At 36.3% G+C, this 27,841-nt stretch overlaps 1 protein-coding gene across 1 annotated transcript in view; it reads left to right on the forward strand.

The window, feature by feature from the left end:
• Positions 1 to 23,461, forward strand: part of CDKL2 (cyclin dependent kinase like 2) — a 53,596-nt gene extending 30,135 nt beyond the window's left edge. The window contains exons 7-14 of the mRNA XM_047854789.1: positions 5,688 to 5,776; positions 8,355 to 8,490; positions 9,365 to 9,663; positions 10,268 to 10,361; positions 12,827 to 12,950; positions 13,325 to 13,431; positions 19,071 to 19,159; positions 21,321 to 23,461. Coding sequence (XP_047710745.1) covers positions 5,688 to 5,776; positions 8,355 to 8,490; positions 9,365 to 9,663; positions 10,268 to 10,361; positions 12,827 to 12,950; positions 13,325 to 13,431; positions 19,071 to 19,136 — 915 coding nt within the window. The 3' untranslated portion in view covers positions 19,137 to 19,159; positions 21,321 to 23,461. The remainder of the gene's footprint in view (positions 1 to 5,687; positions 5,777 to 8,354; positions 8,491 to 9,364; positions 9,664 to 10,267; positions 10,362 to 12,826; positions 12,951 to 13,324; positions 13,432 to 19,070; positions 19,160 to 21,320) is intronic.
• The last annotated feature ends 4,380 nt before the right edge of the window (positions 23,462 to 27,841 follow it).

Consider the following 27,841-nt stretch of genomic DNA (forward strand, 5'->3'; position numbering starts at 1 on the left):
CCCTTAAGACTACCTTTGCTGCATCCCAAAGGATTTGGACTGTCATGTTTTCATTTTCATTTGCTTCCATATATTTTTAGATTTCTTCTTTAATTTGACTCATTCATTCTTTAGTAGGATGTTCTTTAGCCTCCATGTAATTGGGGGCTTCCCAGATTTTTTCTTGTGGTTGGTTTCAAGTTTCATAGCATTGTGATCTGAAAATATGCATGGTATGACCTCAATCTTTTTATACTTGTTGAGGGATGTTTTGTGACCCAGTATGTGATATATTTTGGACAATTTTCCATGTGTGCTTGAGAAGAATGTGTATTCTACTGCTTTAGGATGAAAAGTTCTGAATATATCTGTTAAGTCCATCTGGTCCAATATGTCATTCAGAGCCATTGTTTCTTTATTGATTTTCTGCCTAGATGATCTGTCCATTGTTGTAAGCGGAGTATTAAAGTCCCCTACAATTGCAGTATTATTATCCATACATTTGTTTAGGTTTGTGATTAATTGGTTTATATATTTGGGTGCTCTCTTCCACATTTGGGGCATAAACATTTACAATTGTTATCTCTTCTTTTTTTTTCTTTTCAAAGTTTATTTATTTGTTTTGAGAGAGAGAGAGAGAGAGAGGATGAGAGAGAGAATCCCAAGCAGGCTCTGCACTGTCAGCACAGAGCCCAGTGTGGAGCTCGATCCCATGACCCTGGAATCATGACCTTAGCCAAAATCAAGAGTAGGATGCGTAACTGACTGAGCCACCCAAGTGCCTCCACAATTGTTAGCTCTTCCTGATGGATAGATCCCTTAATTTATACAATGCCCTTCTTCAATTCTTGTTACGATCTTTGTTTTAAAATCTAGTTTGTTTGATATAAGTATGGCTACTCTGGCTTTCTTTTGATGTCCAGTAGCGTGACAGATGGTTCTTCATCCTCTCACTTTCAATCTGCTGGTGTCCTTAGGTCTAAGATGAGTCTCTTGTAGGCAGCATATAGATAGATCTTATTTTTATTATTCATTATGATACCCTGTGTCTTTTCATTGAGGCATTTAGTCCATTTACATTCAGAGTGATTATTGAAAGATATGGATTTAGTGCCATTGTGTTATCTGTAGGTTTCATGTTTGTGGTGATGTCTCTGGTCCTTTGTAGTCTTTGCTGTTTTCCACTCACAGAGTCCCCCTTAGGATCTCCTGCAGGGCTGGTTTAGTGGTCATGAACTCCTTTAGTTTTTGTCTGGGAAAACCTTTCTCTCTACTATTCTTTTTTTTTAATTTAATTTTTAATTTTTTAAAATTTACATCCAAATTAGTTAGCATATAGTGAAACAATGATTTCAGGAGTAGATTCCTTAATGCCCCTTACCCATTTAGCTCATCCCCCCTGCTGCAATCCCTCCTGTAACCCTCAGTTTGTTCTCCATATTTAAGAGTCTCTTCTGTTTTGTCCTCCTCCCTCTTTTTATATTATGTTTGTTTCCCTTCCCTTATGTTCATCTGTTTTGTCTCTTAAAGTCCTCATATGAGTGAAGACATATGATTTTTGTCTTTCTCTGACTAATTTCACTTAGCATAATACCCTCCAGTTCCATCCACGCAGTTGTAAATGGCAAGATTTCATTCTTTTTGATTGCCGAGTAATACTCCATTGTATATATATACCACATCTTTATCCATTCATCCATCGATGGACATTTGGGTTCTTTTCATACTTTGACTATTGTTGATAGTGCTGCTGTAAACATGGGGGTGCATGTGTCCCTTCAAAACAGCACACCTGTATCCCGTGGATAAATGTCTAGTAGTGCAATTGCTAGGTCATAGGGTGGTTCTATTTTTAGTTTTTTGAGGAGCCTCCATACTGTTTTCCAGAGTGGCTGCACCAGTTTGCATTCCCACCAACAGTGCAAAAGAGATCCTCATCCTCTTTCTCCGCATCCTCGCCAACATCTGTTATTGCCTGAGTTGTTAATGTTAGCCATTCTGACAGGTGTAAGGTGATATCTCATTGTGGTTTTGATTTGTATTTCCCTGATGATGAGTGATGTTGAGCATTTTTTCATGTGTCTGTTGGCCATCTGGATGTCCTCCTTGGAGAAGTGTGTATTCATGTCTTTTGCCCATTTCTTCACTGGATGATTTGTTTTTTGGGTGTTGAGTTTGATAAGTTCTTTATAGATTTTGGATACTAACCCTTTATCTGTTATGTCATTTGCAAATATCTTCTCCCATTCTGTCAGTTGCTCTCTCTACTATTCTTAATGACAGCCTTGCTGGATAAAGGATTCTTGGCTGCGTATTTTTCCTATTCAGCACATTGAATATTTCCTGCCCCTCCCTTCTGGCCTGCTAAGTTTCAATGGACAGGTCTGCTACTGCCCTTATGTATCTACCCTTGTAGGTTAAGGCTCCTTTGTCCCTAGCTGCTTTCAGAATTCTCTCTTTATCTTTGTATTTTGTCAGTTTCACTGTGATATGTCATGAAGTTGACCTGTTTTTGTTGATTTTGAAGGGAATTCTCTGTGCCTTTTGGACTTGGGTGCCTGTTTTCTTCCCCAGATTAGGGAAGTTCTCAGCTATAATTTGTTCAAATAAACCTTCTGCCCCTTTCTCTTGCTCTTCCTCTCCTGGAACTCCTATGATACAGTTATTATTTTATTTAATGGAATCATTTACTTCTCTAATTCTACCCTCGTGATCTAGTAATTTCCTTTCCCTCTTTTTTCCAGCTTCATCATTTTCCATAATTTTATCTTCTATTTCATCTATTCTGTCTTCTGCTTCTTCCATCCTTGTTGTCACTGTATCTAGTTTATTTTGCATCTCATTTATAGCATTTCTTAATTCATTGTGACTATTTCTTAGGTCTTTGATCTCTGCAGCAGTAGATTCTCTGCTGTCTTCTATGTGTTTTACAAGCTCAGCTATGAGTTTTATGACTGTCATTCTAAATTCTTGTTCAGATATATTATTTATATCTGTTTTGAACAATTCTCTATCTGTCATTTCTTCCTGGATTTTCTCTTGAGGAGAATTCTTCCATTTCATCATTTTGGCTAGGTTTCTGTCTTTTATGTGTTTAATAGCTTGTGATGCGTCCTGCATCTGTGAGTACTACTATATTAAAAAGGGTCATATGCTGTCCAGGGCCTGACACTTCAGGAAGTGTTTTTGGAGTGTGTTACATGCACTCTGTTGTTGCGTTTTGACTGCTCTATCCTACTGATCAGTCCTCTGCAAAGCTCCTCCTTGCTTGTAGTGGTGGAGTGTTTGAACCTTCCACCAGGTTTGCTTTGATTTGTTCATTGGAGTAACCCTGATTTGCCCTTGGGTGAAAGTTTTTTCTCCTAGATTGCAGAGTAGAGAGGAAACTGGCTATGACTTTATAGTTCACCTCTATTTCTTCTCATAAGACATTTTGGCATGGGATGTCATGCCAATTACAGCCACATTTAAAGCTGATATTCCACACCACAATGCCAATGTCCTGTGTTTGGGCCCTGGTGGTTGTAATTTTTGTACATTAAGAAAGAGTTTAAAAAATTAAGTAATTTGGCAGGGAGATCTTTGGAAAGAAAGGCCTGAAAAAAATTTTTTAAAGGAATTTTTTAAAGCTTATTTATCTTGAGAGAGAGAGAGAGAGAGAGAGAGAGCGCACAAGTCGTGAGGAACAGAGAGAGAGGGAGAGAGAGAGAATCCCAAGCAGGATCTGTACTGTCAGCACAGAGCCGGATGTGGGGCCCAAACCCACAAACTACAAGATCATGACCTGAGCTGAAACCAAGAGTTGGACGCCTGACCTACTCAGCCACCCAGGTGCCCCAAGGCCTGAAAATTTTATTTGTTTTAAGAAACTGTTTAGTGTTATCTAGCATGTTTTAAGTATAAAAATATCCTCATAACAGTATCTTTTTAATGTTTAACGTTTGAAATGCAAGCCTATATAAGTGGAAAAGAGAAGAAAAATGGATAAGGAAATTAGAAAGGTAAAGAACTAGCAAATCATTTTTTTAAATATTTTTTATTTTTGAGAGAGAGAGAGACAGAGAGGCAGAGAGAGAGAAGGAGGAACAGAGAGAGAGGGAGACACAGAATCTAAAGCAGGCTCCAGTCTCTGAGCTATCGGCACAGAGCCCAATGCGGGGCTTGAACTCAAGGACTGTGAGATCATGACTTGAGCTGAAGTTGGAAGCTTCACCAACTGAGCCACTCAGGTGCCCCAAGAACTAGCAAATTATTAAAGCACGGGGCATAGGATCATGACATGTGCTGTAGTGTTAAGGAGGCTTTTGCTTAACCACTAGATTTGCTGAAGCTAATTTACAAATGATCATCACCTTTGCCTTGTAGTTGAGGAAGATCTTAGGGCAATTCTCACTAGACCTTTTGGAGTTGTTAGATCAAAAAATTCTTATTAGGACTTTCCTGAAGTATTGATAAAATAAGTGCCGTATATCTAAAACACCAAGATCATATCACATTTACTCAAGATATTTTTTGCTTTTTAAATTTTTAAAATAACTCATTAATAAAAGTTTATTAAGCTTATAAACAATTGTAACAAGTTCTTAGATGAATACATTTCTACTTTTCTATGTAATCCTCTAACAGATTTAAATATTTTTCATGGAGGCCAGCTTTATGATCTGTCTATAGAGATTTAAAGGGAATTAAGGTAAAACTATTATCCAGTTTATGTCCCTTATAATAGAATTCCCATAACGTTTAAACATTTTATTCTGGAAAACTCCAAACAGAGAAGTAGAAAGAATAGTAGTACAATGAACCCTTGTGTATTTATCATCTAGATGCAACAATTAACAGCATCTTGACAGTCTTCTTTTTACCTATCTTCATCCTCCTCAGCTTTGTTTTTTGTAGCATTTTGAAGCAAATCCCGGATATTCTATTACTTCACTTATAAATACCTTAATCATTTGTAGAATTTTTCTTGTTCATTTAAAGCTATTTATTGAGCTTTTTCTCTTTTTCCTGGCATTAAGTGGTTCTCATAAATCAGAACAAGACCTGCATTAAAATCAAATAATCTATGTGAAGTATCCAGCACAGTGATATACACAGAATAGGCCCTTTCCCTTCTATTGTGCAAGGCTTTAAATTTTAAAAATTAGGGAAAAAATATTTCCCTAATATTATGAAACATCTAACTAATGCTCAAAGTGTCACTGATTTTCTCATAATTTCTTTTTATAGTTCGAACTAGGATCTACATGAAGTCTATAGATCACAATTGGTGGATATATCTTAATTTACAAGCTCATCTTTATCTCTTTTCTTTTTTGTTTAAACCTTGCCATTTATTTGTTAAAGAAAGTAGGTTGTTTGACCCTTAGAATTATCCACATAGTATAGTTTAATATGCTCCTCTGTCTTGTATTTCTTATAAACTAGAGCTAGAGCTCATCAGAATCAGGTTGGTTTTTGGCAAGACCATGTTGTAAGAGGTTTGTATGTTTCCATCTAGAGACACCACATGTCTGATGGTCTTTCTTTTTGTGATATTAGCAACCACTAGTGGTCATTGTCTAGATTTGTATTTTTTTCTTTATCATTTATTATGTTTTTAAAGTTCATTGACTATAAACAGCAATTTTCTATTTTTCTACATTCAGAAATTTAAATGTAGGCAGTTTTTGTTTGATATGAGCTGTATGTATTCCTTGGTTTTCCAGAAATGCTTACATATTGACCCAGACAAAAGGCCCTTCTGTGCTGAGCTCCTGCACCATGATTTCTTTCATATGGATGGATTTGCTGAGAGGTATAGTACTGGCTCATGTTTTCCGGGGTGTCTCAACCTAGAGTTAAAGTAAATGTATTTCTCTTATTTCTATACACACCCGCTTGTATACAGTCTCAAATATTGACCACCCTACCTCTATTCAGCCTTAGCAATAATGCAGTTCCTAGGAGTGGTCCCCTGCGTTCACTGAATTAGTGGTCTAGGTTGACATGAAGCAGTTACATCCTGCTTTTCTTTCTGTCTCCCTGTGGTGACATCTACCACTCAGGTCACTGATTTGTGTGTTGGTACGAGTTCGTGTTGCCATCGTTTTGGGTACTGATGCATTTCCAAAGGTACCATCTCCTGTTGCCACTGTACCCACATCACACCCGGTCATGTGACACTGTTGCCAGTGCTGTGCTGGGACCTGGATGTGCCAAACTTGTGAGTGCCAGAGCTGCCAGTGCGGTCTCTTGTGCTGTCTCAGCTGCTGGCATCAGTGCAGCTAACAAAACCAAGAACAGTGAGATGAGTGGCAATGACAATGCTTGACATTTCTACCAATCCATTTAGTGTTTAGCTTAATGAAAGATACCTCAGTTCTCATATTGCGTCTGCGTTGAATTAGTTGTGTTAGGTTGTTTTGATTGAGATCTACAAATAAACCTTGGCCTCACATATATATGCAGTTGGAAAACGGAAGAGTATTTTAATAGCCCTTTTAGATAATTGTGGGTATTCTTTATTGAGTCCATAACCTAAATTTTGATACTATGCCAAAACTTGGCAGTAGTAGTTCTTAAGGGTTGGTTGCATTGCGGAGTCTGAAACATATCAGTGAGCTTTCCGTACCCTGTTACATTAAAATCCATTTATCTATCTTCTTGCACTTTGAATAGAGCTTTTAGCCATGTGTGTTTTTGTGGTATCATTATTAGTCATTTGGAAAATACTGTTTTGCTATATAATGCAGATCTTTAAAATGGTGACACATTTCATTATATAGTATCAAAAAGTCACATTCTCTCTCATCAGAAAAGTCTTTTTAAGTATTGGGAATCGGCTACAGTCACACTAGTGCACACAAGTTTAACAGAATTGTAATTTTGCATAAAAATGTGAATTTTAGAGGCGCCTGGGTGGCTCAGTCGGTTAAGCATCTCACTTCGGCTCAGGTCATGATCTTGCGGTCCGTGAGTTCAAGCCCTGCCTCAGGCTCTGTGCTGACAGCTCAGAGCCAGGAGCCTGTTTCGGATTCTGTGTCTCCCTCTCTCTGACCCTCCCCCATTCATGCTCTGTCTCTCTCTGTCTCAAAAATAAATAAACGTTAAAAAAAATTTAAAAAAATGTGAATTTATCGTCAACACAAATGCTGTCAGTTGTTTTCCTTTTCTCATTTTTTAAAAGTAAATGTTTGCAGAATACTCCAAGTCTGAATAACTAGTTTTCTGTCATCCTTTCTTTCAAGTAAAAAATGTTGCATGAAAGAAGTGGCTAGTTTAGTTTGTATCTCAAACAATAATACAGTTCCTTTCCCTAAGACAGCCACTGCACTTCGGTTCGTAGCAGGGTGCTTCATGCACATTCCCTTCTTTCACACAGAATATGAAAAAAGACTGGTGTTCAAAGGTTTTGATTTAATAAAATTAATACTTCTTTATTATTTCATAAGGGACGTTCTTAAGCAAAACTGCCTTTGTTTTTTTAAACTGAGAATGTGTGTATGAATATGAAGAATGCCATAACTGTCAGTACAGTTTGGTGCCATTGCTTTAATTCTTGGTAAGGTGCCAGCGGTCTCACCTACCATTGCTTTTTACACCATCAGTGCCAGTGTCAATGTAGAGGAAAAGCAGTCATCTTCCTATTAAGGTAAAGAATAGCTTTGACCTTGTGAACCTCCTGAAAAGTTCTCAGGGATTCCCAGGGTTCTACAGACTACCTTTTGAGAACTGCTAATCTAGGCCATACTTTTTCTCATGAAAAGAAAATGTTTTTTAATGTTTGTTTATTTTTGAGAGAGAGAGCCACAGAGTGCGAGTGGGGGAGGGGCAGAGAGAAACACAGAATCCCAAGCAGGCTCCAGCACAGAGCCTTACCCGGGGCTCGAACTCACGAACCGGGAGATCATGACCTGAGCCAAAGTCAGACACTTAACTGACTGAGCCACGCAAGTGCCCCAATAATTTTTCTCATTTTATTTTATTTTATTTATTTTCAATATATGACATTTATTGTCAAATTGGTTTCCATACAACACCCAGTGCTCATCCCAAAAGGTGCCCTCCTCAATACCCATCACCCACCCTCCCAATTTTTCTCATTTTAAATAACACAGTCTAGTTTAATACTCAATACAAAAAAAAAATCTTGAAAATGAATTTTTTCTAGGTTTATCTGTCTTATACAATTTTATTGTGTTTAAAAATTTTTTTTTAAATGTTTATTTATTTTTGAGAGAGAGAGTAAGAGAGAGAGAGAGAGAGTGAGTGCAAACAGGGGAGGGACTCAAACTCATGAACCATGAGATCATGACCTGCGCCAAAGTTGGAGGCTTAACCCACTGCAGGTGCCCCTACAATTTTCTTGTATTGACAAATGTATTTTTACGTAGGTTTTCTCAGGAACTACAGTTAAAAGTACAGAAAGATGCCAGAAATATTTCTTTATCTAAAAAATCTCAAAGCAGAAAGAAGGAAAAGGAAAAAGGTGATTCCTTAGGCGAAGATAGAAAAATGCTTGTGGTACAGGTAAATGTCCATGTTTTCATGTGTATTAAATTTTAAATGTAATATATCCTTTTATTTTTGGAGGAAAATAAATGAATATAAAAAAAGAGGTTTTCTGAGCAGTGAGCAAGTTGTTAACTTTTAGCTTAGTTGTAAAAATGTACCTTCTCTATAGACGTTACTTTTTGAAAAACTGCCTTAACATATTGTGTTTTGAATGCCTACTGTGTACCAGAGTGTGTATCAGACTGTGCAGTAGGTCTTGTCAGGAAATCATACTTATCTAAGAACATTTAGACCCATGTACTCACATATAAACACATGGACACAAACACATGCATGTATCATTTTTTCCCTTAAATGATATGAGAGAAAAATATCATTTAATTTTTTTTTGTATAAAGTAGAGCACTTTAAAATTGAGATTTGGGTATTTAATTTATTTGAAGTTTACATTTGCATGTTGGTTACCTAGAATCTGTTCTTGGTAAGGTAATTCCAATCCATCAACAATCCACTCACATTTTTTCAAATGAACCAAAAGAAGAAGGCAGTTCTCAGTTTTGTATTTCCTGACTTTAGATATATAAGAACAAAAGTAGTGATACTTAATTTCTCTTTCACATTTTTCTACTGAAATATATATAAATTTGATATATGTATGTATCATATTCACCTGATATATAGCAGAGCTATTGCATTTCTATTCAAAATAAATGTCTGACCAAGAATCCTGGGTGTAATTTTAATTCCATAGATAGAATAAAGAAAACAGGGGCATGAGAAGGTGATATTTATGGAATTCTGCAGTAGTTGACGAGTTCTTTACAGGAAGAGGTAATTTTTCATTCTCCTCAGATCATTAATGTTGTTAACATTTTTTATTAATGGTCAGGATACCAATGCTGATCCCAAAGTTAAAGATTCTAAAGTATTTAAAATAAAAGGGCCAAAACCGGACGGAGAAAAAGTCGAAAAAGTCAGTCGAGCTTCAAATGCGAGCTGTCTCCCTGACAGTGGGATGAGCCGCATCACAACCGTGCCTTCTACAAGCCTCAGAGATTGCAGCAACGGAAGCGTGGATCACACCAGAAATCTAGGCGTGGCAATTCCTCCACTTGCGCACAATCTTTCCACGGTGGCTCCCGGTGTTAATTCTGGAATGGTGAATATCCCAGGAGTTCAGAGTCACAGGTATGAATGAGGAAAATAAGAACAAAATGTTGTTTCAGGGTATGTCTGCAAATTGCGAGTGTTAATCGATTCAGCCACATTCTACTTTCGGGCTTCTGGGTGCTCTTCATTCTTGTAAGCGTTCTGTTTCAAAATGCTTTTGGCCTATGTAATGAAAGTTATTAGCATTTGATAAAAAAAAAATTCACCTGAGTCTTAAGAAAGTGGATTGTATTCTGTAAGGGGAAGAGGGTCTATAACTATTTATTCTAAAAATGTGAAAGGAGGTTGTCATAATAAAAGAAATAATTGATTTTGGGCGTCTGCTGCTACATGGTATGGCTGTGGGTATTTGGTGATACAAAGAAGCTCATTTGGGAAATTTTGCTGAAAGAAAAGTAATTTATTTGTTTGGACTTGGGAGCGAGGTGGGAGGCATGAGGGTAATGGTAAAGGACAGAACGTTTCACCAGAATTATGTACATTGTATGATTATGAATAGGCATTAAATGCTGATTAAACTGCATGTCACTTAGTTTTGTGTCATTTGGTTTTGGTTTTGTGGTTGGAAAAAATAGTTACTGCTGGTTCTAACTTAAATTTGTTGTTGTTGTTGTTGTTGCAGAGTGGATGAGAAAACCAAGAAGTATTGCATTCCATTTGTTAAACCACATAAACATTCTCCATCAGGCATTTATAATATTAATGTGACCACATCAGTAAGTGAACTATTACTCCCATGATAGAAGAGCAAGCATTAGTCATTTCTAGACTTCTATTAATGTTAAATATAATAGTGAAGAACTGGGAATCTTATTTGGAGACATATCATACAGTGGAACCTTAATTATACGTGTACGTATACGTGGGATACCTTAATTATACGTATACGTACGTATACGTGGGATGCCAACCTGTCACAATCATAAATGTGAAAGTCTTAAAGTTTAAGTAAGTTTTGTAAGTCTAGATGTTTAAATATATTATTTAAATGACATGTTTTAATTTTTTTAGTAACAGTAAATTTTCTTAACTTAATACTTGGTGATCAGTTCTTCTTTAGAGTAGGTGACAAGGTAAATTGTTGTATCTCACCTAAGATTTTTGGTGAAAGTATTCTAGGGGTGCCTGGGTGGCTCAGTCAGTTAAGTGTCTGACTCTTGATTTCGGCTCATGTTATGGTCTCATGGTTTGTGGGTTCAATCCCTGCACTGGGCACTGACAGTCAGAGCCTGCTTGGGATTCTCTCTCTCCCTCCCTTTCTCTCTGCCCCTCCCTTGCTCATGCTCTATCTCTTTCTCAAAATATATAAATACACATTTTTTAAAAAAAGAAAGTATTCTATTTATTCATTTAATAAATATTTATTGATAACTTATTATGAGACACTGGAGATGAATCAGTCTATCTCTCTCTTCAAGGAGCTCATGGTCTAGTAGAAGATCAACAAATTAAAACAGTGTCAGATTATAAGAATGGCAGCATGTACAAGGCTCAGAGGTTTTCTAAAGGTTCAGAGGAGTGTTACTTCGCTTAACGTAACTGCCAGGATGCTTCATTTTAAAGTTAACTTAAATCATCATCACTTTTCCATTGACTGGTCATCTTTGAGTCAAGACCAAAATCCTAACAGGGCTTGTAAGTCCCTGATTGACCCAGGTCCCCATCCCTCTTATTCCACCCCTGGCTACTCTCTCTCTCTCTCTTTTTTTTTTTTTTTGAAATTTTACTTGTTTTTAATGTTTATTTATTTATTTTGAGAGAGAGAGAGTAAGAGCGTGAGCAGGGGAGGGGCAGAGAGAGAGAGGCGGGGAGAGACATAATCCCAAGCAGTCTCTCGTGCAGAGCCCAATGTGGGACTCCATATCACATTGGGATCATGTGAGATCATGACCCACGCGGAAATCAAGAGTCAGATGCTTAACTGCCTAAGCCACCCAGGTGCCCCTGGCCTCTCTTACTCTTGGTCAATCTATTGCAATCCACTGATTTCCTTGTATTCCTTGAACCTGGCCAGACATGCGCCTATATTTGGGCTTTTGCACTTACTTCCTGTGCTTTAGAACGTTCCTTCCCCCAGATAATCTAAAGAATTTGCTTCTTCTCCTCCTTGGCTTACATGAAGCCTTATTGTGAGGTCTTCCCTAGTATTAGAACTCATTTTGTCTCGCATTACTCTCTTTTCTCTCTCCTGGCTTAATTTTTTTCCATTACATACACCTACCAGCCTCTATATTTGCTTATTTATATATTGTCTGCCTCCCGAACTAGAATGTACATTTCCAAGGTAGGAATATGTGCTCTGTTTTCCTTACAGCTCTACCCCACACCTAGAACATGTCTAGCACCATAGAAAATGCTTACAGAATGTGGTGAATGAACTCTTGTGCCAGGGAATGGAGGTGTGGATGTATTCCCAAAGAGTATTTTTCTCTCAAATTTCCCTTGTCTACCTTTCTCGTTATCCTCAGAGCTGAACAAGAGTAGCCTTCTTTTCATATCTCTCATGATTTGGGCATTACATTTGCTTTTCTTTTAATTATTCTTGGCCCACGATTTCTGTATCCACAGTACTTTCCTTTTTTTAATACCCTACTGATTTCTTTGTAGATATTTTTGTGTTTTACATTCTTGATCTGCTTTGGAGGATTACTTTGATCAGCAAGGCTTTCAGAGTAGCTGGCTCAAAAGCACTTTGCTGGAATTGATATCAGCCTTCTTTCAGGCATTGCATAATCAACACTGGCTGTCAGTTTTAGATCTTATTTCTGTTTATCCTTATTTTTAAGAGGCCGTCAAGAAAAGAGGTAGAGATTAATGGGAAGAAGACACACTTGAGTCTTAATGAAAATTATTGGAGGCAGAACTTTGCCTAAACTTTTTACAACACCTAGGTTGAAGACCAACCTGAGGTCTGAACTTACTATTTTTTGGACATGCAGATAGTTTTTTTTGAACTAATTATTTTATAACTAATTTGAACCAAGAGTCTTAGCACTTACTCTATTAAAAGAACAAGCAGAAAATTCCAAATAAAGAAACTCAAAAGCTCATTACAGGACTTCTGAAGTTTTGTGTTATTCTTGAATTCCTAAATTTTAGGATATCAATATAGTAGTTACAAAAGGGGCAAGCCAAGCTTACCTGAAGGCTAATTCACTTGTGTTAATCATTCTGATCTTAGGTCCCAAGTGAAAAGAGCCTACTTCAGGCAAATAAGAAAAGAAGGGAATACTCAAAGACAGATGTCCGTTTGCCTGAACTGAACTATAATCATCTCCCTGAACTAAGAGCCTTGGAAGGCATAGGTATGTATAATGCTTTTACTTTTCAGCCTTTTTGTTTATATTATTTAAAATTTATGTTACATTGGAATACCTGCTGGCTCAGTCAGTGGAGCATGTGATTCTTGATCTCAGGGTTGTAAGTTTGAGTCCTATGTTAAGTGTAGAGATTACTTAAAAATAAACTCTTAAAAAATAAATAAAATGTATGTTAAGTAAACTAACAAAATATTAAAAGTAAAAAATTGTAGTAACTTTATGTGTTTCCATATGTAAATATTTACAGACTTATGTATGTAAATATGTACACTAAGTATATACTGAGGGACAGCTATAGAATGTGGAAAACTAATACAAATGTCTAATTTTTAAATGTGTTTGTGGTTATTTTTATCTAGCTCGAAATTCCAGGTTAATAAGGAAAGAGAACAAAAATCTCTCAGAATCTCGAATTCCTTCTCTGGCCACTATTGACTTGCACGCCCCCAGTATTGGATTACATCAGGTACAGAAATACTTTATATTTCTGGGGAAATATATATATTTATATTTCTAGGGAAATATTATATATTCCTCTTAAGGATTAGGCAAGTTTATTGGTGGGATCCATACAATTTTGTTTGTCAAAGTTTTTCTTACTGTTCATTGCACTTAGTACCTTTATTACATGTATACTTATATAGACATTTTCCAGCTTACCGTCATCAGTTTTTTATAGATTAAAATTATGTGTGTGTGTGTGTGTGTGTGTATGTGTGTAGCCTAGCTATGGCTTTTACATAACTTTTGTGGTAACTCATAGTATTTCACTGAGTTAACCCCAAAGCTATAACCTATCTTTCACTCTTTGAACTGCCTGTATCCTTTTAAAATGTATCCTCTATTTGACACGTTTCCCCAAGACTATCTACTTTGTGCATGTTAAAGACTTGCTATTCTATATATAATTATTTTTCTATAATTTCTCTTAATTCTACAGAATATTTATATTTCCGCTGCTTTAATAACAGTCCTATCACTCATTTTTACATTAAGAAAACTCGCAAACTTTTAAATTCCCTGAGCCAACCATAACTGGGTATAAACTTTGGATATGCATCATTGTACTTACAGATTTCTCACCTCTCCTTGATGCTAGGCAACTTTTGTTTTGGAATTTAAGTCTCCATCCTCATTTAAGTATTGCCTCCATATCTATGTGGATGTTTTTTTTCTACTACGCCTTAAATAGTTTGGTAGAGCTCAATCAACAAGGGAAATTATGTTGTTGAGGGCAACAAATTACAGAGGCAGTTACACAGTGACCCTGAGAAAAAGGTTTTTTGACTGCTATTACTTTGCCTTATCTCTTGTTAACAATTTCTGCAGCAATATAATCAAAACTAAATAAATTCCTGTTGCATGAAGATTAATTACCATCACAAATTTTACTTTTAGGAACTATAGTATCTCAATAAATTCCTTGCATATGCCTAAAATTTAATGTGGATTTTAAAGGTGCAGGATTTCTCACTTGCTGTCTGTGAGGGTACTATTGTTCAAAACCACTTTTCAGGGTTCACATAACCAAATCTTGTCTCATGAAATAGAAGAAAGGCTTTGGCAGCCTTCATACGTCAGTATTTTTATTTGGTTGATTTGAACTATTCCTTTGATATTTATAAACTTGTTCTGCATTTTTACTCTTAGTTTATTTGTTCATTTCCCAGTTGTATTTAAAATACAATAAAGGAGAAAGTAGGTGTAGTGAAAAACACAAATCAACACCAAAATAACATGAGTTTGTATGTGGAAGATGTCAGTGGGAAGAGAAACAGCGAGAGACTGAAAGCAAAAGGCTTTCTGGCAGAAGCTGTGACTTGCCTTGCACTCTTACGTTATGGTATGGATCAATACGTTGAACTTCATTTTTGTTTCTGTGCATAACACAAACATTTTCACATTTATAAAAGTCTATTATGTACCTTCTGGAACACCCGTAAGATAGGTTTTTGTAAGTAAAGTATTGCATAGCCCGTGGACTCTGTCTCCACTTGTCCACCTCCTGCACACTTACATACATTATATACTTCTATGTGTATGTATCTACATATTTTTTCTCTAAGTGGTGTTTAAGCATCATCTCACAAATTTTGAGGTGTTGTGTTTTTCATTATTGCTCAGTCCAAACATTTTCTTAGTTCCCTTGTAATTTCTTCTTTAACCCAGGAATTATTTAGAAACATGTTGTTTAGTAGTTATTTAGCATTTCCTTAGATATTTTATTATTATTGATTTGTAATTTAATTCCATATGGTCAGAGAATATACTGTGTATGATTTTGATTATTTTAGATTCATTGAGATACGTTTTATGGCTCAGCAGATGGTCTGTCATGGCGAATGAACCTTGTTTCCTTGAAAATAATGTATATTCTTCAGTCGTTAGACATAGCCTACTACAAATGTGAAATTAGATTAAGGTGCTTGGTAGTATTCTTCAGATCTTCTATATCCTTAATGATTTTTTTTGTTTGGTTCTATCAGTTCTTGAAAGAGTGCTGTCAAAATCTTTCACTGACTGTGGAATTATTTATTTTTCTCTTATATCTGTTTATTTTTGTTTCCTGTATTTTAAATCTCTATTATTAGGTACATACACACTTATAATAGTTTTTGTCTTCCTGATATATTATTACTTTTATCATTAGAAAATGCCTCTGTTTATCACTTGTGGTGTTCTGTGCCATGAAACCAATTTTATCTGAGATTAAAATAGCCACTCGAGCCTACTTATTTGTCTCCATGGTTTATCTTTTTACTTTTATATTATCTGTTTCTTGTTGTTGTTGTTGTTTTAATGTGCAACATTTCATAGAAGTAGGGTCTTTCTTTTGTATCCATTCTGTCAATGCCAATTCTGTTCATTGGAATGTGTTTCCTATTATAGCTAGTAAACTTCTACCAACTTAAAATATTTACTGTCTCACAGTTTCCATGGGTCAGAAGCCTAGGAATAGCTTCTTCTCCCCTTGAGTCTCACAGACCCCAAATCAAGATGTCAGCGGGACTGCATTTCTTTCTGGAGACTCTAGGGGAGAATCTATTTCCAGGCCCGCTCAGATTGTCGGCAGAATTGAGTTTCATGAGGTTGTGGGACTGAGGTCCCTGTTTCTTTTCTGGCTGACACCTGGGGGATGCTGTCACTTTCTAGAAGCTGACCACATTCCTTGGCTCATGGTCTAGTTCTGCCATCTACAAAGCTAGTAATAGTGATCAAATCCTTCTTACTCTTTGATCCTCCCTTACCTCCCCTTCTGCCTCATCTCTGACTTCCTCTTCTGCTTTTAAGAGGCATGTGATTGGCCTTGCAGGCCTACATTGCGCCTGCCAGGATAATCTTTCTATCTTAGAGTCACCTGATTAATAACATTAATTCCATGTGCAAAGTTGCTTCACAGCAGTAGCTACAATAGTTTGATTGACTAACCGGGTGATATCTTTAGAATTCTGCCTGCTAGTAAATACTTAGGCCATCAACATTGAATGTGATTATTGATATATCTGGATCTAGCTCTATGTTTATATATATGTATGTGTGTGTATATATATATATTATATATATATATATATTTTATATATATATATATTTTATATATATATATATTTTATATATATATATTGTTGTTGTTGTTTGTTTGTTTATTTCTTTGTTTTCCCTTTTTAGTCTTCTTTTGTATTTGAATATTTTTAGGATTGGCTTTTGGGTATATTTCTTGGTATTATTTTTTTTAGTGATTACTCTAGGGATTGCAATATATATTAACTAACCTTCCACAGTCTACTTAGAGTAAATATTGTATCACTTGTAAAATGTAGTGGTAAGCATATGTCCTTTTACTTCAACCTGGACTTTTTGTTAGAATTCTTTGTCTTATTTACATACACCGAAAACCCCACTGCATTGTCATATATTTTGCTCTAAATAGTCATAGATATTTTAAGCAATTTATGGAAATAAGTAGTCTTCTATATTTACCTAACTACCTGCTGTTTCTGTTGTTCTTCCTTCTTTCTTAAAAATTATACTTTTATTCTCTGGTATCATTTTTCTTCAGCTTGAGAAACTTCCTTTAGCATTTCTTCCAGAGCAAGTCTGATGGGTGACAAACTCTTAGTGTTCCTTCATTTGAGAATGACTTTATTTTGCCTTCATCCCTTAAATATATTTTCAATGGATATAGAATATGAGTTGGTAGGTTTTTAAAAACTTTTTTCTCCCAGGACTATAAGGACATCATTCCTCTGTCTTCTGATCTCTCTGATTTCTGTCAGAATGTGGGACATTCTTAGGCATTTGAATTGTTCATCTGTATGTAATGTTTCATTTTTCTCCAGCTGTTTTCAAGATTTTATCCTCATCGTTTTGTGTTCATTAGTTTTAATAAGATGTGTCTAAGCATAGTTTTCTTTGTATCCTGTTTGGCATTTGCTGAACTTCTTGATTTGTAAACCTACCTCTTTTGCCAAATTTGGAAGTTTTTGGTCATTATTTCTTCAAAAATTTTTTTCTGCCATAATCTCTCTCTCTTTTTTTTCTGAGAGTCCGGTGACATAGATGTTAGACTTTTTGGTATTTTCTACAAGTTCCTGAGACTCTGCTTTCTTTAATCTTTTTTTTTTTTCTTTTTTTTATCTTGGCTCTTCACATTGGGTAATTCCTATTGATTTATCTTTAAGTTCTTTGATTCTTTATCTTGTTGTTTCCCTTCTGCTATTAAGCCCATCCAGGGAGATATTTAAATTTCAGATGCTGTTTTATGTATGTATGTATGTATTTAGAAAGTATATGAGCGGGGAGGGGGAGAGAGAGAATCCCAAGCAGGCTCTGCCCTGACAGCACAGAGCCCAAAGCAGGGCTAGATCCCACAAACCGTGAGATCATGACCTGAGCTGAAACCAGGAGTTGGATGTTTAACTGACTGAGCCACCTAGGCGCCCCCAGATACTGTATTTTTAAGTCCTAAAATGTCCACTTGGTTCTTTTTTAGGGCTTATATTTCTCTGCTAAGAATTCCTGTTTCTTCATTCATATCGATCCCGAGGTGACCCAAATATTGGGACTTTATAAACTTAATTAAGTTATATATACCTGTATAGCATATATATTTCTGCATCTGTTGATTGCCGTTTCCATTGAGAATTGATGACACATTCCTGAATCTTTTTATGGCCAATAACTTTGATTGTATCTTGGAAACTGTTAATATTACGTTGTGTAGCCTCCAGGTCCTGTTATAACCCTCTGGAGAATGTGGACGTTTTATTTTAGCAGGCAGTCATTGAAGTTTTGTTCTCACTGCAAATTCTGCCTTATCTCTTGTGAGAAATGTTTTAAATCTCAGTTCTCTAAGTCTTTGACATCGTAGTTTGCATCTGTCCTGTGCTTGTGTGGCTCAGGGGTTAGCTGGAGACTTGTGCAGGTAGTTCAAATCTCAGCTCAGTTTGCCAAGCTGTTGCTGCTCTGGGTTTGGAGCTGCTGCATGCATGCATGCGTCAGGAGCTGGGCTCAGACTCCCGTCAGTCTATACACAGAATTAGGGAGTCCCTTGCTCTAGTTCTGTTCGCTCCAGGACCAACCCATCCCCATACTTTGTGGCTTGCAGGGTTTCTCTGGGATAACAAGGGAGTTTCTTTCAGACTTTTAGCTTTTTGTACTTCTTCACTACTCTGAGACTAGGGCCTGCCTTTTGGGCAAAGTCACAGGAGCAAAAAATAAACAAAATTGGAAACCTACCCCCCATGTGAAGGATCACATTTCCAACTTTTGACCCCTCTCCTTAATCTCCAGTTGTTTTTCATATTTTTCCTAAAGGGTTTTTTTGTTTGTTTGTTTGTTTGTTTGTAATAAGTAGGAGAGATGGGTTGTAGTGGGTTTACACTACCTTGGCACATCAGAAGCATCTTTTTAACACACGTATCACCAAAGAGGTCAAAGAATAACAGCCTCTTACTTCATCATCGTCTTCTGTGCAAGCAGCTTGCGCTATGAATGGTTAATTATAAACACCTGATACTTGAACAACAAGAATTGGGATTTTCAGGGGGGTGGAGTGAGACTTTTACAATTTTTGAGAATCTTTAATGCTTGATTATTAACTTACAGGTTTCAGGATCTCCCCTGTCAGATGATTCGGAGGCTGATTTGCCTCGAATGGAACACCAGCACTGAGAGTCATTTTGGTTCTGAACTGGGTATGTCTGGTTTCTCATACTTAATGCAAAGTAAACCTTCCATGGGAGATATTTTGTAGCTTGCTAAAGGCCAAATTCTGCCGTTAAGCATTCTCTAGTGATTGATTCTGTGAGAACACCTGGTAGAGAAAGAATTGTGCCACTTAAAAAAAAGAAGTAGTATTTGTCTTTGGGATGAAATCCCTTTTCATGGAGCTTACAGCTCTTGCCCTTAAACTAATCTCCTGTGTTTTATTGGATACAGTAAGGTGAATTCAGGGTGATGAGTGCAGTGGAAGGATATATACTTATCTCCCTTATCAGTCATTTGCCCTTTGGGCTCGTAAAGCAAGAAAGACGAAATGATTGCTTGGTAATCTTTTTCCCAATAAAGAGGGATCAGCACTATTCTAGATGATTGCCTTCCTTTTTATTTTTATATTGTATTTTTTTATATTTGTTTCTGATGGACTTCATTATTGTCCTGCCACTCCACCACGGTAAAAAGGGAGCTACAAGCTCCAGGCGTGCGCCATGTGTCTGCACAGCAAGAACAGGACCCACTGGCACACGGTCCCACCCCACCGGGGACCTACCCCCAGGAGAAATATGTTACAAATGTTTTTAAAAAGGAAAACAGAGTAAATTAAGAACTCACTTGATTAGGCACCAACAGTGATTTGAAAAATTAAGTGTCAATTTTACATGGTAACAGGATTGCCTTCCTTTTAAATATAACCGTTTAGTACTAAAAAAATGAAAACCAAAGATCAGACCTTTTGAGTGGCCATTTGGTATGTGACCTCAGACCAGTCACCTAATGTTTAATATCTTATTAACTCTGTAAAATATGATGGTAATAAAATCCCACACTCTCATAAATGTACTGTTGGAATTAATCTGTTAACCTCCACAAAGCATTTATTTAATTTAATTTTTTTTAATTTACATAAGTTAGTTAGCATATAGTGCCACAATGATTTCAGGAGTAGATTTCTTAATGCCCCTTACCCATTTAGCCCATCCCCGCTCCCATATCCCCTCCAGTAACCATCTGTTTGTTCTCCATATTTAAGAGTCTCTTCTGTTTTTATATTATTTTTTCTTCCCTTCTCTTATGTTCATCTGTTTTGTCTCTTAAAGTCCTCATATGGGTGAAGTCATATGATTTTTGTCTTTCTCTGACTAATTTCACTTAGCATAATACCCTCTAGTTCTATCCATGTAATTGCAAATGGCAATATTTTATTCTTTTTGACTGCCAAGTAATACTCTATCGTGTGTGTGTGTGTGTGTATACATATATATATATACACATATATACATATACATACATATATATATACATATATATACATACATATATATATACATATATATGTATATATATATATGTGTATATATATATATATCTCCTTTATCTACTCATCCATTGATGGACATTTGGGCTCTTTCCATACTTTGGCTACTGTTGATAGTGCTGCAATAAACATTGGGGTGCATGTGCTCCTTCAAAGCAGCATACCTGTATCCCTTGGATAAATACCTAGTAGTGCAATTGCGGGGTCGTAGGGCAGTTCTATTTTTAATTTTTTGAGGAACCTCCGTACTGTTTTCCAGAGCGGCTGCACCACTTTGCATTCCCACCAGCAGTGCAAAAGAGATCCTCTTTCTCCGCATCCTTGCCAACATCTGTTGTTGTCTGAGTTGTTAATGTTAGTCATTCTGACAGCTGTGAGGTGGTATCTCATTCTCCACAAAGCATTTTGAACGTCTGTGACATCAAATGTGAATTTACTATGAAGTGAACAAATCTTAAGTTTTAATTCCTCAATGGTACAGGGCCCTTTCCAGGCTCTGGGAGACGTCTTTGCAATGCACTCATTATACGTACTATATAAACTGTAGCCTCTATAAAACTTGGATCTATTTTGTCAAAACTAGTCATTATTTACATAAAAGGAGATGGTGTGCTACACAGGACAGTTTTGGTTGACAATTATCCTAAGGTTTTCTTTAAAATCTTGTTTTTGTTATATACGGTCTTAAGTTTTCTTAGACTGTGTAATACTTACAATATTATAAATATATTCAATGTGAGAAAGCAAGTAAGATATAAATCACTTTCTGGAAAGATTTTTATGTAAACTGTTTGGTTGCCTGTATCCCCCTGTGCTTTTAGATGCTACTCTAGCCCTTGAGATGACATCTTCTTGTGACCAAAGTGCTGATATCCTACAAAGAGAGATTTGTGGTTTTGGTCATTTGCTTTTGAACTGCCTGAATTTTCTGGGAAAGGCCTTGTGGAAGAAAAAAGAGAAAGACTTCCAAGTGTTTCGAAGGAAGATTGAACAAGTGCCCCTCCCCAACTGCTATCCCATCACCTTTCAAGTCCACTGTTGTTATTTCAAGATATAACCAATGGAAGAATAGTGATATGGTTCTTGTTCCACGAATGTGTATTTACTGTTAGTAGATTGTGATTTAAAATCACCCAAGATTAAAAATGAGTTTAAAAAGGGAGAGAGAAACATTATAATGGTTATGTTATTTATGCATTGAACTCTGTGTTATCTGTATAAATGTGTACATTTACTTAGGAATGGGTTTGGTGGTGGTAGGTGATAAAAACTAGGATCATTTGAAGAAATGAAAAAACTAGGATCAGTAAGAGAAAATGTTTCCTTTACCATAACTTACCTATTAATATACATTTAAAAAGCTTGCTTGTTTCTAGGCTTTAAGGAGATATGTAACTGCTCTCTATGGATAGATGTATATCTTTGGTTTCTGTGATTATCGTGATTGATGTTTGATCGTTGTACTATGGGAATCTGGCCTCTCTGCTGATCTTCTATGAACCACACTGATGCAAATTTCTCAAAGAAACCTTTTATTTCTCATGACTTAGTATGACTCTGACATCGGGTAGTCCTCTGTATTGTGAGATTCTGGAGCCAGTGTTCCTGAGTGAGGGAACATGATTATGGAATGAGAATGGTGAAGGAGAATTTTGTAGGTATACCTTGGAGTTGAGGACTATGCTTCTCCTTGAAAGGGGAAGTATATACATACAAAACCAGGAGATGGGAAGCAGTGTTACTGATTGACTAGGACTGGTTACTTTTCTCTAGGCCAGTTACTGTTGAACTCCCCAGCTGAAGAGGCTTTAGGGAGGAAGTGTCCACTGTTATGGACCTCACTCCTGTCCACTGATAGTTTGAAGGTGATATCAGACAGAACCAGAGATGCTCCTGTCTTCTCATTTCCTCAAACACATAGGCCTTCCCCAAAGCTCTTCACGAACATGCAAAAATATCTACCTACATACAGTCCACACACCGTTTCTCATGCCCCAGTCCATGACTTCCAGGTGGGAAGTTTAAGCCAATTTGGCTGTAGGTTTTTGGCTTCTAGGTTGCTGGTCACGCTCTGAATTTATTTTAGAGAATGGCTGTTAAGGGGACCAGAATTTGTGTGGTTTTTTTGCCTTAACCAGTTAACGATGTGTTGTTTTTTTCCAAAAGGCATTGACTAAAACTTAGCCCAAGAATTTAACTAATACTCTTTTCTATTACTCTGAGGAGCTTAATAGTAAAATTCTGACCTTAGATACTTTGTCCTCAAAAAAGCAGGACATTCAGGAGGAGGCAAAATGAGAGATTCCAATGTAGAAGTCTTTAGGTGGTTCAATTAAAATTTGGTCTTGATTTTGAAACTCTATTTTTAACCTCTGACCAGGTGTTTGACTACATTGGTATGGCTAATATGCTAAAGACAGTTAATGTATAGACATTAATAGGCTTCACATTAAGATATTGTTTTATTTTTACTTAAAAAATATTGCCAATAGACTATACAGTGTGGAAAGAAGACAATATTTCAAAGTCAAGTGGCTTTCCAGCTTATTTCGATGTTATTTTTATTTAAAGATCAGTGTAAACATATCACCTCAATGACTGAGGATCTAGGATCAATTACCTTTTTGTCTCTGTATTTGCTTCTGGTGTATTTTGCCTATTAACACATTTTGTGAACTTCAGAATTAAGGAACTAAAAATAATTTACTATAAGTGCAAGTTGAGATTCAAAGATCATATCTGGTTAGAACCTTGGCAGAACTACTTGAAAAAGAAGATTTTGCAAACTGGCCTATAGATACTGAACCAAAGTAATTCTTTCAGCTTAAGATTACTTTGCTCTCCTTAGAAGAATATGGTTAAGCCTAATAGGAAATATGTATACGTATTGGTGGGGAGAAATGGGCTTGCTGTGTGGATGTATGTTTTAAAATGAATAAATAGTATACCTTACTGAGCTCCATAGATGGCTTTATTTGCATTTATTTAATGAAGAGAATACAAATAATGTGTATAGCACTATATGGTACTTAGATAAATTTTAAATTATCTGTTAATTTTTTTTGGGGGGGGGGAAACTTTGATATAGAGGTGGCAAGTTAGTTATCTTTTTTAAATTATTTTAAATTTTAATTCCAGTATGGTTAACATATAGTGTTATATTAGTTTCAGGCATACAATATAGTGATTCAGCAATTCTATACATTACTCAGTGCTAATCTAGATAAGTGTACCCATCATCCCCTTCACCTATTTCACCCATTCCCCCACTGACCTCCCCTCTGGTAACCCTCTGTTTGTTCTCTAAGGGTCTGTTTTTTGGTTTGTCTCTCCCCCCCTCCTTTGTTTTGTTTCTTAAATTCCACGTATGAGTGCAATCATATGATATTTGTCTTCCTCAGCCTGACCTATTTTGCTTAACATTCTACTCTCTGGATCCATCCATGTTGTTGTGAATGACAAGATTTCATTCTTTTTTTTATGGCCGAATAATATTCCACATATATATATATATATATATATATATCCCATATTAAGATTCTTTATATATATAAAGAATATATATATTTTTTATCCATTCATCGATCGATGGACACTGGGCTGCTTCCATAATTTGGCTATCGCAAATAATGCTGCAATAAACATAGGGGTGCATATATCCTTTGGAATTAGTATTTTCATATTCTTGGGTAAATACCTAGTAGTGGACATTACTGAATCATATGGTAGCCCTAATTTTAATTTTGTGAGGAACCTCCATACTGTTTTCCACAGTGGCTGCACCAGTTTGCATTCCCACCAACAGTGTGTGAGGCTTCCTTTTCTTCCACATCCTTGCCAACACTTGCTGTTTCTTATGTTTTTGATTTTGGTAATTCTGACAGGTTTGAGGTGATATCTCATGGTAGTTTTGATTTGTATTTTCCTGATGGTGAGTGAGGTTGAGAATCTCTTCATGTTTCTGTTGGCCATGTGTATATCTTTTTTGGAGAGATGTCTGTTCATGTCTTCTGCCCATTTTTAATTGGACTTTTTATTTTTTGGGCGTTGGAAAGTTAGTTTTTTTATACAGCACATGATACAAGCTGCCTAGGCATAAAGTAACATGTCTTGTAAAGACTGCTTGGTCAAAGCTGTAACAGACCGAGGCTTAGAGTTTGGGTCTCCTGATTGAGAATCCTTTGCTCAGTTAGAATAGCTGACTTCCTATTGAAATGGGAACAAAGAAGTCATGTTTCCTTATGTGACTTTCTCATTATTTGTTCTTTTATCTGAGTTGTGCTACAATAGAACTTTCGATCTGCACTAAACTCTGAGTCAGACTAGACTGAAAAATGTGATTAACTTGTTTTCTAAGCCTTCCTGTATAAAACTGAACCACTGGCAGGGAATTAGAAACAGCAAGGGTCACTGCTCCTAAGGCTTTAAGGCTGGTTCTTGTGAATTGGACTAAATGAATTTTTCTTTATTGTTTTGTGATGTGTTCTTACATTGGTAATGGACTCTTAACATACCTCTATGTGAATGAAAAATTACGTTTTCCATTCACTGCTTTTATAAGGCCTTATTTTTTCTGTTTAACTTCAGACATGAGAAAATTTGAAACTGTAATTAACATACAGTGTATTTGTTTCTTAACATGGCCTTCTGAGAAGTACCTTACCACAAACCTTGACATCACTTCTCATCACTTGTAAGTAACTTGTGATTTAGAGCTTTGTGTTTATAGATGTTTGTGGATATCTGATGTTGGATGTACTATACACTGAGAAATTTTCTCTTAAAAAAATCCACCCACAAAATGTTATTTTCCTTTGTTTTCAGTGAAATTTTATTTCTCCCCATTGCATAGCCTTATTCAATCCTTTCTTGTTCTACTTTGGCATGCAGGATCATCTGTAGAAGTGAGAAAGATTCTAGCAAAATTTTAGAAAATGTATCATTGGTTAACATGAATTTAAAATAAGAAAGAATCAGGGAATTGAAACTAAAATATCTCCATTCAGTATATTTCTGTCTCTAGTCAATGGGAGTATCTCCTATCAGTCACGAGAATAGGGTTTTTTTGTCAGTTTATACCCATTCAGCTATCTCCTTGCTTCTAGATATGGAAAGTGATCTCTATTAACATAGCTGCTAGAATTTAAAACTATCCCTCCTCCCCATGACAACAGTGTTCCAACTGGCTACTTTCCTCCCCAACTTGTTTTTAGCCCCATCATTCCTTTTGCTTACATGTATACCTACTGTCTTTCCCCCCAACTATATGTATATGTATATGTATATGTATATGTATATGTATATATCTACATATCTATATCTACATATCTCTATATATCTATATTTACATATAGATATATAGATATTTATATCTGTATCTATATTTATATAGAGATATATATAGATATATAGATATAGATATGTAGATATATAGGTAGTAGATATATAGAAGATACTGTGTGTGTGTGTGTGTGTGTGTGTGTGTGTGTGTAGAAAAGTTGTTTATTAAGTTGTTCCTAGACTCTCCAGAAGAGTCAGGGCCTGATTCTGAGGTCCGTATGCAAGAACAATAATCCAGTGTCATCACCCCCACTAAATTTTCTGTGTCTCTAAAGATGGGAACTATTCTAAAGAATAGGAATAGGGAACATCCTATTTATCTATTTTTGTTCCACACCATCTCACACAGTGATTTCCATGTGACAATAGGAATAATCCTATGAAGGAAGGAATATAAGCCGTATTTTATAGGCAAGTTACTAGGCTTAAAAGGCTTAAGGAATTTACTCAGCCCTGCTCAGTCAATGGTAGAGCAGTGTGTGTTTGTTGAAATAAATATATGGGTATAGTTATTTAGAACTGGAATGAATGTAAACTTTTTTGTTTAGATAATATAAACTTTGGGAGATTAGACTCCTGGAGTCACATGCTTCGTCATTCACTTATGCAGGAGGAAGTGCGTTTCTCTAGCCACCAGACAAAACTTCACTCTAAGCCAAATTTGGATATTGCTCACTGTGAATAGAGCACTGTAGCCAGGGGAATGGCATGCACCTATTGGCTTGAGCCTCTGTTAAATTCCTTTATCTGAATTAATAATGACAGGAGCAAAAGGAAACAGGATTCTTCTGATTGGTTTAGGCCAATGTCAGTTTACCTGTGGAACCACCCAGCTTGGAGAATATACATAGAATGGATGCTGGAGAAACAGTCACAAAGCTCAGCAGAGATGGATATTTGGAGCTGCAAAAGGTAGGCTTCATTTTAGATTTTGACTGGTTCTTCCAAACTGTACTCTAAAAAATGCTGTACTGTTTCCCACCAACAGTGTATGAGAAAGTATTTCCTGACACCCAGACCATATTTGATATTACTAATAATTTCCATTTTGACCAGTCTGATGGGTGGAACTCATCTCTTTAGTTTATATTTTCTTGTTTACTACTGAGGTTACACATATTTTTATATAATTATTCTTTTCGTGTGTTTATCAGTCATTTGGTTTCCTCCTTCTGTGAATAAAAGATATTAAAGGTCTTATGGGGCACCTGGGTGGCTCAGTTGGTCAGGCGGCCGACTTCGGCTCAGGTCATGATCTCGCGGTCCGTGAGTTCGAGCCCCGCGTCAGGCTCTGTGCTGACAGCTCAGAGGCTGGAGCCTGTTTCAGATTCTGTGTCTCCCTCTCTCTGACCCTCCCCTGTTCATGCTCTGTCTCTCCCTGTCTCAAAAATAAATAAGATGTTAAAAAAAAATTAAAAAGATATTAAAAGTCTTAAAAAGGTAGATTGTAGCTTGAGTTTTGGAGATTTTCCTTTGTAAATGTTTTACCTACCTCCTGAAAACAAAGCCAAATTCCAGACTAAGATCATATAGTTTGGCTCAAGGTATATTTTAGATCAAAATTATTTTGTACTGGGGTGCCTGAGTGGCTCAGTTTGTTGAGGGTCTGACTTCTGTTTGGGTCATGATCTTGTGGTTCATGAGTTCGAGCCTCGCATCGGGCTTGCTGCTGTCAGTGTAGAGCCCGCTTTGGATCCTGTCCCCCTCTCTTTCTGCTCCTCCCCCACTGACACTCTCTCTCAAAAATAAACATTAAAAAATTAAAAAAAATATTTTGTACTGGGAAATGCAACCCAGCCAGTAGAATGTATTTATTTATTTTTAAATTTTTATTTTAATTCCAGTACAGTTAACATACAGTGTTACATTCATTTCAGGTGTAGAATATAGTGATTCATTAATTCCACGTATTACTCATTGCTCATTAAGATAAGTGTACTCTTTTAAAAAACATTTTTTTAAAACATTTTTTTCATTTTTGAGAGAGAGCATGAGCGGGGGA

This window comes from Prionailurus viverrinus, chromosome B1 (genome assembly GCF_022837055.1).
Source record: "Prionailurus viverrinus isolate Anna chromosome B1, UM_Priviv_1.0, whole genome shotgun sequence".
Taxonomy (NCBI): Eukaryota; Metazoa; Chordata; class Mammalia; order Carnivora; family Felidae; genus Prionailurus; species Prionailurus viverrinus.